Source organism: Podarcis vaucheri, assembly GCF_965113315.1.
Source record: "Podarcis vaucheri genome assembly, chromosome: 7".
Lineage (NCBI taxonomy): Eukaryota > Metazoa > Chordata > Lepidosauria > Squamata > Lacertidae > Podarcis > Podarcis vaucheri.
In genome coordinates, this window is record NC_138765.1 from 89,127,395 (window position 1) to 89,150,066 (window position 22,672).

Consider the following 22,672-nt stretch of genomic DNA (forward strand, 5'->3'; position numbering starts at 1 on the left):
ATTCTTTTATACCTCTTCCACACTTCCAGTAATGGGCCTCTGATTATATGGTTAGAAAATCCTCTAGAAGAGGTTTTAACCTTTAAAGCCCTATACGGCTTAGGACCCTCATACCTACGGGACCGCCTTTCCTGGTATGTCCCACAGAGAAATTTACGGTCTGCAAATATAAACATCCTGAAGGTCCCAGGCCACAGAGGGGTTAGGCTGGCCTCAGCTAGAGCCAGGGCTTTCTTGGCCGCGGCTCCAATCTGGTGGAACGCTCTGTCACAAGAGACTAGGGCCCTGCGGGACCTGACATCTTTCCGCAGGGCCTGCAAGACAGAGCTGTTCCACCAGGCCTTTGGTCAGGGCGCAGCCTGACTCCCTCCTCTGGCAATCTGCACAGAATTTTTGCTTAATGGTTGCCATCAATTTGATTTTAATTAATTTTATAATGAATGTTTTTAGAATGTTGGATTATTTTGATGGTTGTTAGCCGCCCTGAGCCCAGCTTCGGCTGGGGAGGGCGGGATATAAATAAAAAATTATTATTAATTTATTAAGAGCTGGCATGAGGGAGAGAGCAGACGCTGGCGTATTGAGCTGTGTCTCACACAACTTCGCTGCACAGGGCACCAAGAAAAAGTTACAAATTGGCTCCCCAACTCCGCAAACACAGAAGTAAGTGTTCTGGTTTGCAAACGTTTTTCGGAAGCCGGACATCCGACGCCGCTTCCATGTGGGTGCAGGAACCTCCTGCAGCCAATCAGAAGCCATGCCTTGGTTTTCAAGAGTTGAAGGGACTCCTGGAGCAAATTAAGTTCAAAGACCAAGGTACCACAGTACAGTGATGCAGCTGTCATACGCCAGATCCTCCAAATATCCCTATTTTCCAGGGACAGTCCCAGATTTACAGACGCCATCCCAGTTTCTGATTTGATCCCAAAATGGCCCGCTTTTCCTTAGGACATCCCAACTTTCATCAGAGAAATGCTGGAGACTATGGAGTTTTCCCCAAGCCAAGGAGATGAGTAACTACACAACCTTAAGAAGACATCTGAAGGCAACCCTTGGATAGGGAAATTGTTTAGAAGAAGAGTTTGGATTTGATATCCCGCTTTATCACTACCCTAAGGAGTCTCAAAGCGGCTAACATTCTCCTTTCCCTTCCTCCCCCACAACAAACACTCTGTGAGGTGAGTGGGGCTGAGAGACTTCAGAGAAGTGTGACTGGCCCAAGGTCACCCAGCAGCTGCATGTGGAGGAGCGGAGACGCGAACACGGTTCCCCAGATTGCAAGACTACCGCTCTTAACCACTACACCACACTGGCTCTCTTTAGGGAAGTTGTTTAATGTTTAATGTTTCATTATGTTTTTATATATGTTAGAAGCCACCTAGAGTGGCTGGGGCAACCAAGTAAGATGGCTGGGGCGTTATTATTATTATTATTATTGACGCTCGGGTTGTGAACATGATCCGTACAGGATGCACATTCGCAACCCGCAGCATTCGCAACCTGCGTCTGCATGTCTGTGCACACGCGGGTTGCGATTCGGCGCTTCTGTGCATGCGCAAAGCATGAGTTAGCGTGTCTGCACATGCGCGAATGCCAAAACCCAGAGGTAATCTGTTCTGGTACTTCTGGGTTTCGGCTGTCCGCAACCCAAAAAAACACAACCTGAAGAAGCAGCTGTAACCCTAGGTATGACTCTATTCTTGTTGTTGTTGAATAGGATGCTGCTATTTTCATCAGAGAAATGTTAGGAGGGTATGCCATACCTACCTGCAGCCAGAAGCCACAAAGGAACTCTGAAGTGCAGAGCCAATCCCGGACGCTTTGCTGCTAGAGGCAAAACAAAATATGCCACCTCTTCCAATCCCTCCTTCTCCTCCTCCCCACACCCACTTCTGCACACTGCTAGGAGGAAGTGATGGCGCACAAGACAGCTACTGCCCCACTTTGCCTTGTGAGTGGGCTGGGACCGCTAAATTGTACATCTTGCACTTGTCTCATGAATTGCAATTATTATTACTATCAATATCATCATCATCATGAATTACTACTACTACTACTACTACAACAACAACAACAACAACTTTTATTATTTATACCCCGCCCATCTGGCTGGGTTTCCCCAGCCACTCTGGGCAGCTCCAAACAGAATATTAAAAACACAATAAAACATCAAACATTAAAAACTTCCCTAAACAGGGCCGCCTTCAGATGTCTTCTAAAAGTCAGGTAGTTGCTTATTTCCTTGACATCTGATGGGAGGGCGTTCCACAGGGTGGGCGCCACTACCGAGAAGGCCCTCTGCCTGGTTCCCTGTAGCTTTGCTTCTCGCAGTGAGGGAACCGCCAGAAGGCCCTCGGAGCTAGACCTCTGTGTCTGGGCAGAACGATTGGGGTGGAGACGCTCCTTCAGATATACGGGACCGAGGCCATTTAGGGCTTTAAAGGTCAACACCGACACTTTGAATTGTGCTCGGAAACGTACTGGGAGCCAATGTAGGTCTTTCAAGACCGGTGTTATGTGGTCTCGGCAGTCACCCGTCTAGCTGCCGCATTCTGGATTAGTTGTAGTTTCCGGGTCACCTTCAAAGGTAGCCCCACGTAGAGCACATTGCAGTAGTCATGCTGGGGAACCTCGGCTGCTTTGCATACAGAAAGTCCCAGGTTTGAGCCTCAGCATCTCCAGGTAGGGCTGGGGGGAAAAGCACTGCCTGAAGCCCTGGAGAGCCATCATCAGTTGGTATTGACAACACTGAGTCAGACGGAGCAATCGGCTGATTTGTTATAAGGCAGATTCCTGTTTCAGAATCTCAGTTTTGAGTGATTCATGGGTTAATTCATGGGTAGGAATGGAAGGACCTGTCAATTTCAGTTCTGGCTTTTTTCTCAAACTTAAATGCAGTTCCCTACATTTCTATAGTAATTTGAAGGTTTTCTTTTTAAAAAAAAAATCCTCATGAAAGTTCTTCGGAGTTTTGGGTAAAGAATACGTTTTGAATGCAGTACAGTGGTACCTCGGGTTAAGAACTTAATTCATTCCGGAGGTCTGTTCTTAACTTGTAACTGTTTTTAACCTGAAGCACCACTTTAGCTAATGGGGCCTCCTTCTGCTGCCACGCCACCGGAGCACAATTTCTGTTCTCATTCTGAAGCAAAGTTCTTAACCTGAAGCAATATTTCTGGGTTAGCGGAGTCTGTAACCTGAAGCGTATGTAACCCGAGGTACCACTGTATATGCAGTTTTGTAAATACTATTTGGCAGCAGAAATGCATTGTAAAATTTGGATCCGTGCAGATTTTGAAGGTTGTTTTTGTGTTTCATTTCTTATATTGTTTTGGAGAGTGTGGATTTGATAGACTTTGCTTCAAATGCAAACAGTTCTCCCCCAGTGTTATTCATGAGGTCAACCCAAGACCATTTCCTCCCTGATCCAGGCACATCAACAAATGTGGGTTTTTGTTTTTGTAAAGTTACGTGTTTCAAACACAGTGCAGTACTGTTTGCGGTTTGTCTTTAATCCTCCGGCAGGAACAGTCAACTGTGTCCTTTCTAAACATCCGTTTTACAACATCTTCTTGAGCTTGGACCAAATCGCTGCTCCAGTAAGTTGTACAAACTTGCTACATATCAAGACTTCAGTGCTGTATGGGTGATATGAAGGGATTTCTGACATTTTGTTGATGTTTATTTACAAAATATGCTGGCATTCACTTTTTAAAAAGTCAGAGCAGTTTGCAACGATTGTACACAACACCATATAGTTTTTAAAAATATAAAAGTGTTAAAATCACCTGAAGGAATAAAATGTTTTCAGTAGGCGTTAAAACATAAGGTGTCTGCTAAAGCTCTAGTGGCAGAGTGTTCCACAGAACTGGGCTGATAACACTGTTGCTGTCAAATGAGGCTTTGTCAACTTGGGGAATCACGACCAATGGGTGCACCCAACCAGCTGGCAATGGACAAGGAGCAGGATTCTCACCCAGCCCTTGTCCGCTGGCTGGTTGTGGAAAGAGGCCATGTTGCCAGCTGAAAAAACCCAGGCAGCGGGAGTGGCGCTCTGAGCTCCCGTCTCCTGTGCGCGAGCAGCAACAGCTCAGTGCAGAAAGAGGCGGCTGTATTTATATGTGAAAGGGGTTTGTTATATTAAATAGGCAAACAAGCTGGAAAGACAGAAATCAAATATTAGCTTTCCAAAGCAGTCTTTAGGCTGGTGGTTTAACCTAAGGGTTTCATGTACTACTCATCCGTTTTGGAAAGTATTTCACAGGGATGACAGATGATGGAACAGAAGGACAGTGGGAGAGCGGAGGCTAGCTTAGGGCTGAGAGGCAAGGCTCTGCACCAGTGGCGTAGTGTGGGGGGTCAGGGGGGGCTGGCCGCACCGGGCGCAACATCTGGGGGTTAGGGTTAGGGGGCGCAAATTACTTGCCTTGCCCCGGGTGCTGACAACCCACGCTACGCCACTGCTCTGCACCACATCCAGGACTCCAAGAGCTGGCTTAGGCTGGCTGAGGGATGCCTATTTTGGCTGGCTACCACTCTCTGAAATCAGAGGAGGTCCTCATGTCCTGCTGAGCTACTTGAAGTTCTTTTAACAGGAGCTGCTAAGGTGGGACCTGTGACCTCCTCCCCTGAGATATTGGAGAAGTGGACTGGTTCTGTAATTTGACAATCAACTTAACATTGACGTAAAATTTGAGGCGGGGTACTTGGAGGTTAGGGACGCGGGTGGAGCTGTGGGTTAAACCACAGAGCCTAGGACTTGCCGATCAGAAGGTTGGTGGTTCGAATCCCCACGACAGGGTGAGCTCCCGTTGCTCAGTCCCTGCTCCTGCCAACCTAGCAGTTCGAAAGCACCTCAAAGTGAAAGTAGATAAATAGGTACCTCTCCAGCGGGAAGGTAAATGGCGTTTCCGTGTGCTGCTCTGGTTTGCCAGAAGCGGCTTAGTCATGCTGGCCACATGGCCTGGAAGATGTACTCTGGCTCCCTCGGCCAATAAAGCGAGATGAGCGCTGCAACCCCAGAGTCGGTCACTACTGGACCTAATGTTCAGGAGACCCTTTACCTTTTATTCCTCTTAGAAAACATTATGGATCGAGTGCTTCTTACTCCTTTCCTCTCAACTTGCCTTCTCCAGACTGCAATTCCCTTTCTCTGATATCATTTCCTTGGAAGGTAGCAAGTGCAGTCATACCTTGGTTGATGAACGCCTTGCAAGTCGAACATTTTGGCTCCTGGAGTGTTCTGGTTTGCGAATGTTCTTTGGAACCCAAACGTCTGGCACGGCTTCCGTAGCTTCCGATTGACTGCAGGAGCAAGAATGGAAAAAGACTCTTCTGAGTCCACTTCCTCCTGTCTCTCCCTCCTCTGAGGGGTGGCAGGAATTATTCTGTGCAAAGCACCTTTCACAGCCACCTTGGTGTATTCTGAGGTCAGCAACTGCTGTCCTAGCTTCTCTGGCCCAGAATCGGTGTCCGAGGTGAGAGCATGGAATTGATTTTGCCACTCCAATGACACAGCGGGCCTCCTGACAGCCCTGCTTCTGGGCACGACATACCTGCAGGGCTTCCCCTCTTGCAATGGGTGCTCTTCCTCCTCCCTAGGGACGCCCCCACCTGTGTTGCCGTTCCATCACAGTCCATTCAGCTCTATCGAGAAACTCTGCATCTCACCCTGTAGCTGCAATCAGCTAAGTTTAACTCCATGAGCCCTAACCATTTTCTCACCTAGCAATTACCGTATCTTTCGCTCTATAAAACGCACTTTTCCCCTCCCAAAAAGCAAGGGGAAATGTGGGTGAGTCTTATGGAGCGGATGCACATGCGTGGAGCGTGTGTGCTGCTCTTGGGGACTTTTCCGCTCCATGTGCTCTTGAAAAGGGAACGCAGCTCTTGGGGGATAGCTGCGTGCAGGATGACGGCTCCCCTTGCCTGGGAGAGGCTGCGTGTGGCTATCCCATAAGCCAGGACTGGGATTCAGAATTTCCCCCCCTTGTTTTCCTCTTCCAAAAACTAGGTCATCTTATGGTCTGGTGCGTCTTATAGAGTGAAAAATACGGTATATATTTTGACTGGGGCATCATTTTCCCACAAAGCCATCCTTGCAAGCAGGAAGAAACTGAAGGTAAATAACCTTTTCTCTTTTCTCTTTGCTTTACCAATGGGTCTTCATTATGTTTAGATTTGGGGCAGGGATGCAGGTGGCGCTGTGGTCTAAACCACTGAGCCTCTTGGGCTTGCTGATCAGAAGGTCGGCGGTTCAAATCCCCGCAACTGGGTGAGCTCCCGTTGCTCTGTCCCAGCTCCTGCCAATCTTGCAGTTCGAAAGCACACCAGTGCAAGTAGATAACTAGGTACAGCCGGGGCAGGAAGGTAAACAGCGTTTCCATGCGCTCTGGTTTCTGCCACGGTGTCCCGTTGCACCAGAAGCGGTTTAGTCCTGCTGGCCACATGACCCGAAAAGCTGTCTTTGAACAAATGCTGGCTCCCTCGGCCTGAAAGCGAGATGAGCGCCGCTATCCCATAGTCACCTTTGACTGGACTTAACTGTCCAGGGGTCCTTTATCTTTACCTTACCTAGATTTGGGGCTCCATTGGGTGAATTGTGAATGATGTTCTCCAGCACAGATTGCAGCCATGGCTCTCACTGGTGCTTTCCATGGTGGCTGGTGGTTCTGGGAGAGAAGGATACTTTTCAGCCCTGAATAGAGGACATCTCCACCTTCTGCCAGCTATAAAACTGCCTGTTCTTTCAGCATGATTTAGACAAGCATTCGACCTCTACGCATGTTGAGTTAATAGGATTCTGGAAACGTACCTTTTAGCACTTAATTAAATATTATCTTCCATTGAGGACAGCAAACAAAGACTCCCCATAGCTGCCAAACACAGAATAAGCAAAATCCCTCTCACTCAGCCCCCTGCTGTTTAGAAACAGGTGGACTGAATTTCAAGGGAAAAGACAGGAAAGGTGGAGGAGAGAGAGAGAGAGAGAGAGAGAGAGATAGAATCCAGCGCATCCTCCCAGAGTCCTACACCAGTTTATACCTTTATTCCCAATTGACAAAGGCATGGGAAGGATATATGGTCTAATAACGGAAAGGTTGCCAACTTTTCATCCTGGCCACTGCTCCTGTGCCATTTTACAGGAGCTTGAGCTGAAGACTGTAGTGAGCGATGGTACTACTAAGTCAGGGGTAGGCAACCTAAGGCCCGGGGGCCGGATGTGGCCCAATCGCCCTCTCAATCCAGCCAGCGGACAGTCCGGGAATCAGCGTGTTTTTACATGAGTAGAATGTGTATTTTTATTTAAAACGCATCTCTGGGTTATTTGTGGGGCCTGCCTGGTGTTTTAACATGAGCAAAAAATATATAGTTCGGCCCACCACATGATCTGAGGGACGGTGGACTGGCCCCCTGCTGAAAAAGGTTGCTGACCCCTGTTCTAAGCTGTGAACAAGCACCGCAAGCTGTAGTTCAAATTAAGCAGTTGTTAAATGCACAGGAGCAGGCTAGACTGCCTTTTTTGGTCTATTGGCAAGCCTAATGATTAGAACATTGGCATCCATTGACCTCGACCACACCCCTCACAAGCTGGAGTCTCTGTTCCTCATTGTTCCCCTTAGTCTTCACAAACTCTGTGCCCTCCAGATTTCTGGATGAGTCTCCTGTCAGACCTGGGACTCTGACCTGGGGAACCAGCCATGAAGCTTTGGGTCAGTCACAGTCTCTCAGTCTAGCCGACCTCATAGAGTTGCTGCAAGGATAAAATGGGGAATGTACATCACCAGGTGCTTCTTGGAGGAAAGTTGGGGTATCAATGTAAGAATAAAATAAGTAGGCCAATGGTCCGTGGTTCAGTCCTTGGCATCCCCAGGAGAGAATGAGAAAGACCCCTATTTACAACTCTGAAGTCAAAGTAGATTCCAGGGTTCCAGTAGATTCCCTTTTTCCTCTCTCTTTCCCCAAAATAAACATGTTTCTACCATCTCTGCAATGCAACAGTCATTGGGCAAAATGTCCAACAGGTGGCAGCAATCTCTCTCCTATTCACTTGGTGACATGAACTGCTTGGGTTATAGTGGAACCAGTTTGATTTTCAAGCCCAAGGTAGCCGAATAAACAGTCTTTCCTGCCCTGACGGTGCAATGTGTCAGGCAGATCTTTCCAGGTGTGAAGTCCTGACCATCTAAAGCTCCTGAAAGTCCCTGACAGTGAGTGCTGCATAAGACGCACTTTTTCCCTCCTAAAAAGTAAGGGGAAATGTGTGTGCGTCTTATGGAGCGAATGCAGGGGGGAGGCAGGCAGGAAAACCTCCCAAGAGCCGCACACAAACTCTGCAGCAGCTCTTGCGCGCTTTTCCCCAGGAGGGAGAAGGGACTGACGCGGCCAGTCAGTCCCTTCTCCCTCCTCGTAGAAAAGCCCGAGGGAGCCACGCGCTCCTTAAAGGGTGCACGGCTCCTGTGGGCTTTTGCGGGAGGTGGGGGAATTGCCATAGCTGCGCGCAGCCTCTCCCGGCTGGAGAGGCTGCGCGTGGCTAAAGAAGCCAAGACAGCGAGCAGGATGGATCCACCTTGCTGTCTTGGCTTCTTTGTTCTTTGGGGCTGGGGGGGGTACCCGGGCTTCCTCCGGCAGCCCCGAGAAGCTCTGGGAGAAGCGGACAGGCTACGCGCAGCCTCTCCACTGCTCTTTGGGGCTGCGGGGGGGGGGATAATATTTTTTTTCTTGATTTCCCCCTCTAAAAACTAGGTGCGCCTTATGGTCCAGTGCACCTTATGGAGCGAAAAATACAGAATTGTGTTCTTCTCAGTTTTGCAAATATGGGTGAGAACATGAGAAGAGGCTTCTGGATCAGGCCAGTGGCCCATTTGGTCCAAGATGGAGGGAACCTGGAAAGGAGATGAGAAGAGGAAGAAACAAAGAGTGAACTGAGAGATGGTTTGCATCCACACGTGACCTCCTGTCTTCTGCTTGCCAGGATTCAAGCAATCTTGATCTTGAACACCTTTGACCCAGGAGAGGACTGACCAGCAGTGGTGCTTTCAAGGTCCAATCATCAGACTGGAGATCAGACAGACCCAAGAGCCATCAAGTTTCATAAATAATTGAGCATCTCTTTTTTTGACATAATTTTTTATTGCTTTTCATACAATATTCGATTCACTTTCCATACACTATTCTCATTTTGACCTCCCATCCTTACTTCCATGATGTTTCTCTTCAAATCCTTATATTTATTGCCTTAAATATAATACTTATTTCTATAAAATATATCCTCATTATGTTCCTTTGTCATTCTCATTCCTTTGCTTATATTTCCAGTCCTGCCTGCAATTTCATTTGGCTATAATAGTTTCTCAGATAATCTGAAAAGGGCCTCCACTCTTTCCCAAATATTCCATCCTTTTGGTCACTTATTTTTGGCGTCAATTTCGCCATCTGCATGTAGCCCAGTAGCATCTCCTAGCTATAAAAACTTGAGAACTCTCTCACTCTCTACATGTGTGTGTGCCTCTCTCTCTCTGTGTGTGTGTATACATAAATAAAATTTATGTAGTGCTTGAGTGTCAAAAACAACAACCCTCAAAGTGGTTTACAAAGAGAATAAAACAATGAAACTACAACTCCTTTGAATATTCAAAAGATAAAATCAGCAATCTGCTAAAAACAGATTAAAACACACATTGACATTCTACCTATTTGTGTTGGTTTGCCCAAACTGAAATGTGTGTCCTGTTGGAACCTGCATTCGACCGAGCTGGCAAAGCTCATCCTCCAACGATGATTAACTACCAGAGCCTTTGATGAGGCTCCAGTCACGTTTCCCCATTACGCAGAGTATCCAGCATGCAGGGAAGGACGAGAAGTTTGAGCTACATTGCAAAGAGTTTTATTTCTAACTATGCAGACAGAAAAGAAACACCCCCTCTCTGTGAGAGCAGAGACACAACTGAACAAACAAAGGAACAGGAAACCAGTAACGTCACATCCGTCTCCTGTCTTCCATGAGACTTCCAACAGTCTGGAATCCCTGGAATGTAAACGGAGTCCTGTGACTCCAAGCAACTGCACAGTGGCACAAACAGAAGCTAACATGTCCGTCCCCGTCCCCCCACTGAATATATATTTTACTGAACCATGAAAGGGGCAGAGGGAGACATATTCCAAGGGTATCCTTGAAATTCCTTTAAATGTTCACAGCTCTGTGGAAATACACACCCTGATCCTCCAGATCAATAATGCATATTCCCAAGTCTCTTCCCCAACTGTTAAAGAGAGAGAGAGAGAGAGAGAGAGAGAGAGAGAGAGAGAGAGAAAGAAATATACTGGGAGTTGAGAGTGGATTTCATGCTATTTATTCAGCTCATAGTGGTGAGGAGGAATCAAAGTTCCCCCAGAATGTCTGCTTTATATATATTATTTACACAATGGGCCCTATGTGATTGGCTAATTCCGGGATTCACCTGTAAGCAAATCAGGTTGAGGATTCACTTCCACCTGGAGCTGGATTGGGTGGCTCCTGTGGACCAATCAGACTGCTGCATTCTGGGTCCTATTGTTCTAGGACCAATCAGACTGCTGCCTTTTGGATCCTGTTCAACTCAGTACAGAAAGAAAGAAAGAAAGAAAGAAAGAAAGAAAGAAAGAAAGAAAGAAAGAAAGAAAGAAAGAAAGAAAGATGTTTTGCACAGGTGCCAAAAAGAGGACAGCAAAGGCGCTTGCCTGGTGTCAAGAGGCAGGTAGTTCCACAGTGTAACGCTTTAGACTGGCAATGAGAAATGGTTGTGCTTCTTGAGCAATCCCTTCAAGAGGCAATTCTGGCATGGTCCATAGCGTCTCCTTCCTTCTTTTCCTTACAAGGGAAAACGCTCCCCGTTGTTGACACTACTCCTAGCGCACTGTTGTGCCGTCAAGCATCAATACAAGGTGGAACAATCAGATAAGCTCCTTTATCTCCAGCTGCAGGTTTCCCATTAGTCAGAAACCTTCTGCTTCAACTCTCTGGGGGGATAAGTGGCACCTTTGAGTCCTGCTTGTCACCAAGAGCTTATTTTGGAGTGGTCTCCTGGAGCATGAGAGAATGCGAGTTATGTCTGCTTTGTGGGTGGGGTGTTAGACATCAATATGCCCCGGGAAAATAAGATCTCCTGCTAAAAGAACCTGTGCCAAGTTCTCTATTTATATTGTGAAACAGAGCTTTGCTGCGGTTCTTTCCCTGTGAGGCTCCCGAGCAGAACCCAGGGAACACCGCTGAAATCCCTTAAGAAAGGACAAACGGTCTCTAAAGAGAATGCTCAGCGCCTGTTTGTGTCATTCCTTCCTTCGTAATTTTGTTTGCTGCTTTTCTGTGCTCAAAGAGGCTTACTACTGCGATAGGAATTTTGAGGTCTTAAAGGTAAAGGGTAAAGGGACCCCTGACCGTTAGGTCCAGTTGTGGCCGACTCTGGGGTTGTGGCGCACATCTTGCTTTATTGACCGAGGGAGCCGGTGTACAGCTTCCGGGTCATGTGGCCTGCATGACTAAGCCGCTTCTGGCGAACCAGAGCAGTGCACGGAAACGCCGTTTACCTTCCCACCAGAGTGGTACCTATTTATCTACTTGCACTTTGACGTGCTTTTGAACTGCTAGGTTGGCAGGAGCAGGGACTGAGCAACGGGAGCTCACCCCGTCGCGGGGATTCAAACCACCGACCTTCTGATCAGCAAGTCCTAGGCTCTGTGGTTTAACCCACAGCACCACCCGCATCCCTTTGAGGTCTTAAAAGGTAAAGGTACCCCTGCCCGAACGGGCCAGTCTTGACAGACTCTGGGGTTTGTGCGCCCATCTCACTCAAGAGGCTGGGGGCCAGCGCTGTCCGGAGACACTTCCGGGTCACGTGGCCAGCGTGACAAAGCTGCATCTGGCGAGCCAGCGCAGCACACGGAACGCCGTTTACCTTCCCGCTGGTAAGCGGTACCTATTTATCTACTTGCACCCGGGGGTGCTTTCGAACTGCTAGGTTGGCAGGCGCTGGGACCGAGCAGCAGGAGCGCACCCCGCCGCGGGGATTCGAACCTCCGACCTTTCGATCGGCAAGCCCTAGGCGCTGAGGCTTTTACCCACAGCGCCACCCGCGTCCTTATATGTTAAATGTTCATAAGTGTACCAACCAAGCACGTACATAGATCAGCGCAGGGGGATCGACCTGGAACCATTTTTGATTCCTAAACTGAGCAAATGTTTTCTCTGCAAGGTCAAAGGAAAATGGAAGACTCCCCATTGTCTTTTCCTTCACAAATCCTGTCTTAAGGGTATGTCTGTTTTTGAATAGGGCGTGAGCCTGTGACCTGGCCCAGGAACTAAGTATTTATCATTACAAAAGACTGGCCAGGCTCCCCAGGCAATCCAATCAAGTAACCTGCCAGACAGGAGATAAACAACTACGGGGAGAAAAACAACATTCAATTTTCTGTTTTAGACCACCTTTTCTGTGAAGGTATAATGTTTCTGGGGGGTGGTCTTGATCCAGTGGCGTAGCGTGGGTTGTCAGCACCCGGGGCAAGGCAAGTAATTTTCGCCCCCTAACCCGTGGATTTGCGCCCCCTAATCCTAACCCCCAGATGTTGCACCCGGTGCGGCCGGCCCCCCCTGTACCCCCCACGCTACACCACTGTCTTGATCTACAGGGTGGAATTTCAAAAGTCTTTATAAGGCCTTGCACGCCATTGTTCTGGGTTCCTCCTCCTTTCCTGCGTGTGAGGGGAGCACCCTGTTGCAACAGATCAATAAAGATCAGGCTTACTAGCTGCTTTGCTTCTCAATATTCTCTGGTTGGCCTCTGTTATTTTGTCCTACCAATAGAAACCTACAAAAGGACTCTATATGGGCTCTTGGATACCCCATAAGGGAAAAGGGCAGAGAGTTTGTTTACAACATACATGTGCATGCCACGCCTTCCCACAAAAGTTGGACAGCCACCTGTCAGGGACGAATCCCGCATTGCAGCAGGGGGTTGGACTAGATGACCCTTGGTGTCCCTTCTACAATTCTATTTTTCTCTGCCAACCCACTCCTGCACATTGCTTTGCGAGGTCACAGCCTCGAAAAGTGACTGATCAGTAACTGAAGCAAATAAACAGACAGAGAGCTACGGCTACCCATGGAATTGCCGCCTCAGTTGAAGTTTCGCGTACCGTTCCTGGAGGGAATCGGTTCTCCATGAATATCTCCCTCATCCACACAATGAAATGCAAGGCAGCTGCTTCAGCAAGTAATGGCGCTGGCTGCCTCCTCATCTTCCTCCTCCAGGGAACCAGGTTTTCCCTCTTCCGCTGACACTTTGATTAATTAGCAAAAAGCGTGCTAAACGCCATGCATATTAAAAGCCGAGGTGTCAAGCACGGCGTGTTGAGAGAGGCCTGCTGCGCAACAGAGAAGCGGGTGGCAGCGCCCCATGGAGACCCGGAAGGTTCCGTGTCAGCTTCTGTCAGAAACAGGCACCGAGGGCTGGCGGGTTCAACAGGGATGCTTTGCAGAGGGGAAGTAGCCAGAGGAGCGTCAACAAAATCTGCAACGTTATATGAATTCTAAGGTCCCAAATATACAGTCATACGTCGGGTTGAAGTAGCATCGGGATGAATCTTTTCGGGTTGCGCTCTGTGGTGACCCGGAAGTAATGGAGTGCGTTTCTTCCGGGTTTCACTGCTTGCACATATGCAGACGCTCAAATTGACATCATGCGCATGCGCAGAAGCGGCAAAACGCGACACACATATGTGCAGACGCACAGTCATGTCTTACGTTTACTTCTGGATGCGAACGGGGCTCTGGAACAGATCCCGTTCGTATCCAGAGCTACCACTGTAAAAGAAACGTTCATAAATGTACAAGGCAAACACATATATAAATATATAAACCACGTGTCTGAAATAGTACGGGAGAGCAATCCTGAAGCCAGTTTGACTCTCCCAAATTGACCTCAATTTTTTCTCTGCAAGGAGGAAGGAAATGCGAAAGCCTCTCCACTGTCTTTTGCTTACCTGTCTTAAGGGCACATTTGTGTATGAACAGGGTGAACCTGTGACCTGGTTTCAGGAATTTAAAGTATTTACCATCACAAAAGAACGGCCAGGCTGCCCAGGTAAAGCAACCAGTGACCATTAACTGATATCCTGACAAACAAGATTTCTGCTGTAGACCACCCCCTTCTGTGATGTATATATGATGTTTTGGGGGTGGTCTTGAGCTACAGGATGGGCAATTTCAAAAGTCTATATAAGGGCTTGCACACCATTGTTCTGGGTTCCTCCTCTCTCCTGCGTGTGGTGAGTGAGGACCCTGTTGCAACACTTGAATAAAGATCAGGCCTACTAGCTGCTTTGCTTCTCAATATTCTCTGCTTGGCCTCTGTTATTTTCTCCTACCGATAGGGAACCCACTTAAGGACTCTATACGGGCTCTTGGATAGGGACGTGGGTGGCGCTGTGGGTTAAACCACAGAGCCTAGGACTTGCCGATCAGAAGGCCGGCAGCTCGAATCCCCATGACGGGGTGAGCTCCTGTTGCTCGGTCCCTGCTCCTTCCAACCTAGCAGTTTGAAAGCACCCTAAAAAGTGCAAGTAGATAAATAGGTACCGCTCCGGCAGGAAGGTAAACGGCCTTTCCGTGCGCTGCTCTGGTTCGCCAGAAGCGGCTTAGTCATGGGGGCCACATGACCCGGAAGCTGTACGCCGGCTCCCTCGGCCAATAAAGCCAGATGAGCGCCGCAACCCCAGAGTCGGTCACGACTGGACCGAATGGTCAGGGGTCCCTTTACCTTTTTACGGGCTCTTGGAAACCCCATAGGGGAAAAGGAACAGATTTTTTCTATATCAGCGGTAACAGGAGGCCTGCAGCTTACATGAATGTGTGTGTTTACATTCCAGGGGTCTGTGCGAAAAGGCAAAATTGTGCCAAGCCAGAAGGACCCCTGGAAATGTCCCCCCTCCCACCTGTTCGAAGGCAGTGTGCCAAGAGGGCCGTACTTGGTGGCCTCTGGGAGATCTTGGGAGCCTCGCAGGGCCCTCCCAGGGCCCTAGCGTGATTTTCCTGGGGGCATGGGTGCCAACTTGAATAAAATATTGGGGGGGGGGTAGGTAAGCACCACTTCACATAATCAATCGCACAACGCATCAGACACCATTTGAATGGCAATGCCCATTAAATTGGGGGAGTGCCCCTCTCAAATATTTAATCGGGGGGGGGCTGAAGGGATCTGGGCCTCTAGGAGTTGACTTCTCTGCCTGGAGGCTGGCTGACAAGGGGGGAGCATGGAAAGCTCTTTCATGCCTGGTTTTCTCACTGCAGCATAGGTGCCAACTCTTGGGGGCCAAGGTCCCTTTGCCTCCCCCCCAAAAAAAAAATTAGGGGAACCGCAGGGCTTACCTGGGTCCCCCCCAAAATTTTATGCAAGTTGGCACTTCTGCCTTGCAGAAAGAGCTTTTCATTTATTTATTTTTGTAATAATTTCCATTGCATTTTCTGTTTTATAGTTTCAAATGAGCGTTTTAAAAAAATTTAAAATATCCAGTGACTTCCCCTCTTCTTTTTCCATGCTTCCATTTTACGTATCATACATGCCTGCATATTTTACTACAACCCTTCAAATCAATTTCCCACTTTTACATCCATCAAAAATTATTTACGGGTCTCTGGAGGCTCTCATGAGATCTCTCAAGCGACCCCTTCTGGCAGTTCTTTCGCCCTCTTTCTATTGATCCGCTATATTTTTCAACAGAGCATGCAAGGCTGTGATCGCATAAGTAAACTGTGCACAAGGTTTCGGGACTCCTATATGGAGGTGGCAGAGCCGTCACCTCAGGGCAGCACATTTTCTGTTTACTTTTGAGCCACAACTCTTTGCGAGAAAGTGCGCCGGTCAAATCGATCTTCATAGAATCCCACCTCTGGTTTTTGCTCACCGCCCCAGCCCCATCGGTGAAATCGTGAATTATCTCCCAAATTAACTGCATGTGAAATTGGATAGACAGACTGGCTCAGCCCACCTTTTGTAGAAAATATTTATTAATGGACTATGAAATATTAACAGAAAAGACAACAAGAAGAGCAAGAAAGTTGCTCGACAGGCTCCGTGAAACAACAAATCCCTGAAGCATGATTTATACCCATGGGACTTCACACTCCTTTCACTTCAGTCAAATCCTCCACTGGGGGGGGCAAGGTGTGTGTGTGTGTGTGTGTGTGTGTGTGTGAGAGAGAGAGAGAGAGAGAGAGAGAGAGAGAGAGAGATTTCCTGAATATGTATTAGAGAACTCAGGGACGGTCATCTCACATAGGTCTATTCATGTGGGAGATTCAAACCACCAAGAACCAGTTGTCTGTGTAGTAGAATCAGCTGGGGTCTGAGAATCCTGCCTTTCTTTTTTGAAACTCAAGTAGCTAGCCCTCATGCTTTGTCAGAGAACTTTGAAATCAAGTAGGCAGTGCGCAGCTCTGGTGTTTAGAGGATGGAGCTGTGTTGCTCCACCTGTCTACAAAACCTGTTTTATTGATCTATAACAGTTCTCCTGGCACAGTGGTGAAGACCTGTGGCCCCCTCCCCAAATGCTGCTGTGCTAGAACTCCCACCTAGAGACCCCAGGTTCAGCCGCCCCTGCTCTGACCATAAAACCCTCTCATCCATCATTAAAAAACCACGACTCTCCCTTTGGCATCTCAAGGGAGCAAAATGAAACATTATCTGGTGTGATAGGGATTTTGAGATCTTAGATATATGGTAATGTTCATAAGTGTACCAACCAAGCACGTACATAGATTAGCACAGGAAGACCGACCTGGAACCATTTTGATGTTTTCCCTGCAAGGGGGGGGGGGTCAGGGAGCCTTCCCATTGTCTCAGGAATTGAGTAATCAGCATTTTAATGGCTGATAAGCTATCAGGATAGGCAATCAGGAAAGGCAATCAAATAACCTGGCAAACAGGAAAAACAACATTCAAATTTCTGTTTAAGATTGCCTTTTCTGTGATGTAGGTATGATGTATCTGGGGGGTGGTCTTAGGTTACACCCCTTCTGTGATGTATGTATGATGTTTCTGGGGGTGGTCTTGATCTACAGGGTGGCAATTTCAGAAGTCCATATAAGGCCTTGCACGTCATTGTTCTGGGTTCCTCCTTTTCTGTGTGTGAGGGGAGCACCCTGTTGCAACAGACCAATAAAGATCAGGCTTACTAGCTGCTTTGCGTCTCAATATTCTCTGCTTGGCCTCTGTTATTCTCTCCTACCAATAGGGAACCTATGTAAGGACTCTGTATGGGCTCTTGGATACCCTATAAGGGAAAAGGGCAATTTTGTTTACAACACTGGGTACGGGGCAGAAGATTCATCCTGAATCTTTGGCTGTGTTTGAAGCAGGGTCTTGGAAACCTTTGGCCTGGAGTCAGGAGAAACGCAGCCTCGTGGACCCTCCCCCAAAAGATGGTCTTTCCTTTAGCACCAGAGTTTCATTTTCTGAGCCGTTTTCATGCACCAGAAGTGGGAGACTATTTTGGCCTGGAGGGGCCCGACCCTTATCTAAGCCCAACCCCATGGGTCAGCTTTGATGTCAGGTGATTTATAAGAGGGCAGTCCCATCCACAGACCCATGGCGGGGCAGTGGGGGGGGGAGTGTCTGCTTAGCCACTGCATTCTGCGCAGTACATGGACCCAGCAGGACTGAACTCTACCCCCACCCCACCCCACCCATCAGCAGACATCGGCCAGTGACACCAGCTGACTGTCAGCTGCCTGTGGTTTGGCCTGGCGGGTCTGGGGAAATGGCCTCATGCGGAAAATTGGGCCCCCTGGCAGAAGGTTGGCAGAAGGTTAAAATGAATTCGGGAGAAGGGTTGGGAATTCTTAGGATGCAGCACAGCCGCATGACGATGGAGCGTGCCCAGGGGGTTCAGAATGCTGCACTGTTTTCTGGGGATGGAACCAGCAGTGGTGTAGTGGTTAAGAGCGGTGGACTCGTAATCTGGTGAACCGGGTTCGCTTCCCTGCTCCTCCACATGTTGTCGAAACATGACGTCTGATCTCCCTGGAGACCTAGAGATATAATGTTAGACTGCTTTGCCTCTTTCATTTGGCAAATGTTTTGTGTCACTGGGAAGGCGGTAATTCTGTATTGATTTGCTATGGATGTTTGTAAGGGACCCCTGACCATTAGGTCCAGTCGTGGCCGACTCTGGGGTTGCGGCGCTCATCTCGCTTTATTGGCCGAGGGAGCCGGCGTACAGATTCCGGGTCGTGTGACCAGCATGACTAAGCCGCTTCTGGAGAACCAGAGATGCTCACGGAAATGCCGTTTACCTTCCTGCCGGAGTGGTACCTATTTATCTGCTTGCACTTGGAAGTGCTTTCAAACTGCTAGGTTGGCAGGAGCAGGGACCGAGCAACGGGAGCTCATCCCGTCATGGGGATTCGAACCGCCAACCTTCTGATCGGCAAGCCCTAGGCTCTGTGGTTTAATATCCCATGGATGTTTGTATGTGATGCCAATAAAAGGTTTGATGATGATGATGACATGCAGCTGCTGGGTGACCTTGGGCCAGTCACTTCTCTCAAGTCTCTCAGCCCCACTCACCTCACAGAGTGTTTGTTGTGGGGGAGGAAGGGAAAAGGAGATTGTTTGCCATTTTGAGACTCCTTAAGGGGAGTGAAAGGCGGGGTATCAAGTCCAAACTCTTCTTCACCAGGGGGAGGGGGAACGGAACGGCATCTCCGTGAAAAGAGCATGGCTGGCTGGCTTTCCGAACAGCAGCATGCCAGGCTGCAGATCCCATTTTGTTCCCATTTTGATATGAAAAATGTGAGAATTTGGCTTTGTCATTGGGGTCAACAATGGGGGCGAATGCACTGTGAGCGGAACTACGTTGCAGATATTTAGAAAAATGAGTGCTTTTTTGTCATTTTGGCTACACCAGTTGTACATGGTTTGGTGGAGTTGCTAAGAGGTCAGTCGGGGCATGAAGGGGCAGCCATTCCATCAGACGGCTTCAGCAGAAGAGACAGGAAGCAGGACTCATTTCATTGGCTTCCCTGGAGGCCCACCTCTGTCAGGCATCTCCTGCCCCTGAACTGCACCCAACTGGTCATTGTAGGAACCACTGTTTAAGAATAGGTGCCTGAGTTTGATTGTTTCCTCTTCCCTCCCCTGCCCTTGCCCCTTGTGTGTCGTGTTGTTGCTGTTGTTTTCTAGATTGTAAACCTGTGGGCAGGAAATGGCTTGTTTTGACTGATTGTATATAAGATACTCTGCAAGCCTTTTTGGCTGAAGAGCCAGGGTACAAGTGGTCTAAATAAATGAAATAATAAACAAATTTGAGGATACAAATACTGCTTTGGAAGCAGCACTGCCTGATTGCTTCTGTGCCGTCTGCAACATGCATAGTTGCAATCGGATTATTGCTATTTTAAAAACTAAGCCTACAGTGTTCTGTCTGCTCCTGCCTATTAAAAATCTGTCCTACACTTTCAAATGTTTGGCGCAAGGAAGCATGAACAACAAAGTTTATTCCATAGTTCCTGTATTTCCATTACTGAAAGATAGATTGATGCAGGAAAGTTTAATTTTGAAGACTTGGCCTTGAAGCTTGCATGGGTGACTATGGGCAAATGTTTATGGGATGGCCTTTGTGATTTATCCCATGAGGATGAATGACAGGATTGTATTGATATGATACATAACTCCTTTTTTTGGAACCATTGAAAATTTAGAAGCCCTGGGAATATCAGATTGTAGTTGGAAAACCCACTCTGCAATATCCGACCTCCTCCTTGCCTCTGTGAGCAGACCAACAGATGCGTATATTCTACAGCTCAGCTCAGACTAGAATTGTCTCCTTTTCAGTCACTGAAGAGGGTTTTGTGAAGCTCCTGCGGGCAATAGTTGAATGGACAGTGTCCTCACTCAGTGCATTGGCCAGCCTGGAGAGGACAGTCACCTTAAACTTTTTGAAATCTTGGCCCATGAAGACATAAAGAACAGGGTTCATGCAACTGTTGGAAACAGCAATGGCTGTGACAATTGGTATTCCATTCTCAAGGACGGCTTTGCTGAGAAACTGGTGCTGCGTTTCCATGAGGTTGAGGACATGGTATGGGCACCAACAGAAGAAAAAAGTCATTATAATGGCAATGATGATTCTCAAGGGCTTTTTGGACTTGGCGAGGCGGTTTCTTTTCAGACGGACAATAATGATAATGTAACACACTGTGATGACAGTCATTGGTACTATGAAACCAGCCAGGAATCGCAGAATGGTGACTGTCTTATGCCTCTTTTCATCTAAATGGTGGTGAGCTGAAAGGCTGGACAAAGAGTAGTTGTTAAAACAAATGACACGATCTTGATGTGCTGCTGTGTCCCGAAAAACAAGGGCAGGAGAACTCAACAGAAAGCCAAGAACCCAGATGAGGGCACACAGCAACCAAGCAATCTTAGGATTCCGGTGGTTTTGAGACCAGACTGGAAAAGCCACCGAGATGCAGCGATCGATGCTGATCATGGTCAACAAGAACACACTGGTGTACATATTGAGAACAAGAAGGAAGGTGTTGACCTTACACATCCCTTTGCCAAAGACCCAGTGGTAGCCCATGGCGGTGTAGGCAATGTTCAAAGGCAGGAAGACATTGAAGAGGAAGTCAGCCACCGCCAAATTCAGGAACCAGATGGCGTTGACCGACTTCTTCATCTTGAGCGTGATGACGGAAATGACCAAGCCGTTGCCCAGGAGGCCCAGGATGCAAGTGACCGTGAAGATTAGGAGAGCAAGGATTCGAGTGATGAATGTAAAGTCTTGGGCTGATTCCTTCGTCCGGTGGCTTTCATCAGTGGTGACGTAGTAGTCGTCATTGTAGTAGCGGCTTAAATCATCGTAGTAGTCCGTAAAATTATCAGGTAGATCCATGACCTGTTGGAACACAGATTGGTGAAAAAGTTAACTTTGTGCAAGCGCCACTTACAGGGCAAACTCCAAAAGAGAGGAGCAGAGACAGCTGGAGCCCCCTAACTCCTGGAATGATTGGGGAGAGGGAGGAGCCCTACACTACTTGCGTGTAGTGCCTCTGTGTAAGTGAGGGTGAGCCCTCTAAGGTCTAACAGCCATGCCACTACGCCCACCACTCTGCACAGGTTGGAGGGCGAAGTTTGGCTTGCCCTGATCACCTGTAGGTTGCCTGCATAGGTGAACATGATGCTTGAACAGGTTTAAAGACTGCAGCTGTAAACAAGAGAGGCTAACTGACAAAGGAGAGGGAGAGTTGCAGTAAGGGCCGGCTCCAGACATTTTGCTACCCGAGGCAAAGGACAAGATGGGGACAAGAGATACACAGTAAAATGCTTCATGAGAGATATTTGTAAGAGGAGTGTTGTGTGCTGATTGGCTACGGGTGGAGTGCGACAGCTGGAACAGGTTGTGGGGAAAGAGTGAGCTGGGTTTTAGGGGGAGAAGGAGAAGGCTGGTTGTTGTGGGTCCTGAGGATTAGGGGATAGGATTAGCATTAGGAATGGGGTTTTAATTATATGTTAAAATCCAAAGTATTCAAACACAGGTATTAGAAACAAATCACATAAGAAGCTGCTGTATTAAGCTTTTACTTGAGTAATAAAGTTTTGCTGTTCCAAGAACGTCTCATATTTGGCCAAGCTATCAAGAGATAATGGTCTTTTTATGGTGGCAACAGAGCACCAGTAATTAGGGTTTTCAAAGGCCAGAAGTGGGAGCCTTCAATATATTTATTGCCCGATCTTCACCCTAAGTTCCCAGGTTGGGTTACAGAATTAAAACACAATATTAAAAACCAATTAAAACAACCTGCAGCCGTAAAAATAAAGCGGGCCCTAAAAATACATGCCTCAAAATAATTTTGCAAAAGGAAGTAAGAGTTACAGAGAAGGTATACTGGTTTTACTGCATATAGGACGGGAAGATATAAGATTGCATATATCCAATGAAGATTCCAAGCCCTACATTCCTGGAATTCCTTCCACCAGATTGTAATTTTCAAGCTACACACAATCAGCTCTCTCACTCTTGTTATCAGTGGTTGTGAAACTCTGAGTTCATTGGAAGTGTATTTGGAGTTTTCCCATGGAAATATGTAAACATGTGAATCTACCTTTTACTGAGTTAGACCACTGTTCTGTCTAATACAACACTGACCACACTGACTGGCTTACAGCTCCCCTGAGTTTCAGGCAATAACCTTTCTGAGTCTTCCTGCATACAATTCTATGTCTGTATGAGTCGTGTCCGTTGATGCTGAGAATTGAACCTTGGACAATACAAAACAGACGCTCAGTCCAAAATCAATCAGGGCAGTCAAGACACCTTCCTCACTACTGCAGATTTCTCTTTGCAATGCACAGAGGAGTGTTGGGAGTGTTCTGGATAAAGGACATAAGGAGATTAGTGTGGCTTTTCCTTTGCCCTGGAGTGGTTTACAATTCAGATGATAACTAATAGTATCATTTGCAATATTCAAAACTGATATTGAAGACAATAGAGATGCGCGTATGAAGTGGTAGTGCAGCCTGACCAAAAACCCAACAGCGTGACTGGGAAAGTGAGTCAGGATAAAGCATTCTAATTTACAGCACTTTTCCTTTTGTCTCTGGCCAAATTCCGGGCTGAGACCAGTGAAGTTTTTTCA

The 22,672-nt window shown here is 47.7% G+C and overlaps 1 protein-coding gene across 4 annotated transcripts in view; it reads right to left on the reverse strand.

Annotated features, from left to right (window-relative positions):
- Nucleotides 1-19,228: 19,228 nt before the first annotated feature.
- Nucleotides 19,229-22,672, reverse strand: part of CMKLR1 (chemerin chemokine-like receptor 1) — a 38,691-nt gene continuing 35,247 nt past the window's right edge. For all 4 annotated transcript variants that reach the window (XM_082230402.1, XM_082230401.1, XM_082230399.1 and 1 more), the window contains one exon: nt 19,229-20,931. In XM_082230402.1, coding sequence (XP_082086528.1) covers nt 19,840-20,928 — 1,089 coding nt within the window. In that variant the 5' untranslated portion in view covers nt 20,929-20,931 and the 3' untranslated portion in view covers nt 19,229-19,839. The remainder of the gene's footprint in view (nt 20,932-22,672) is intronic.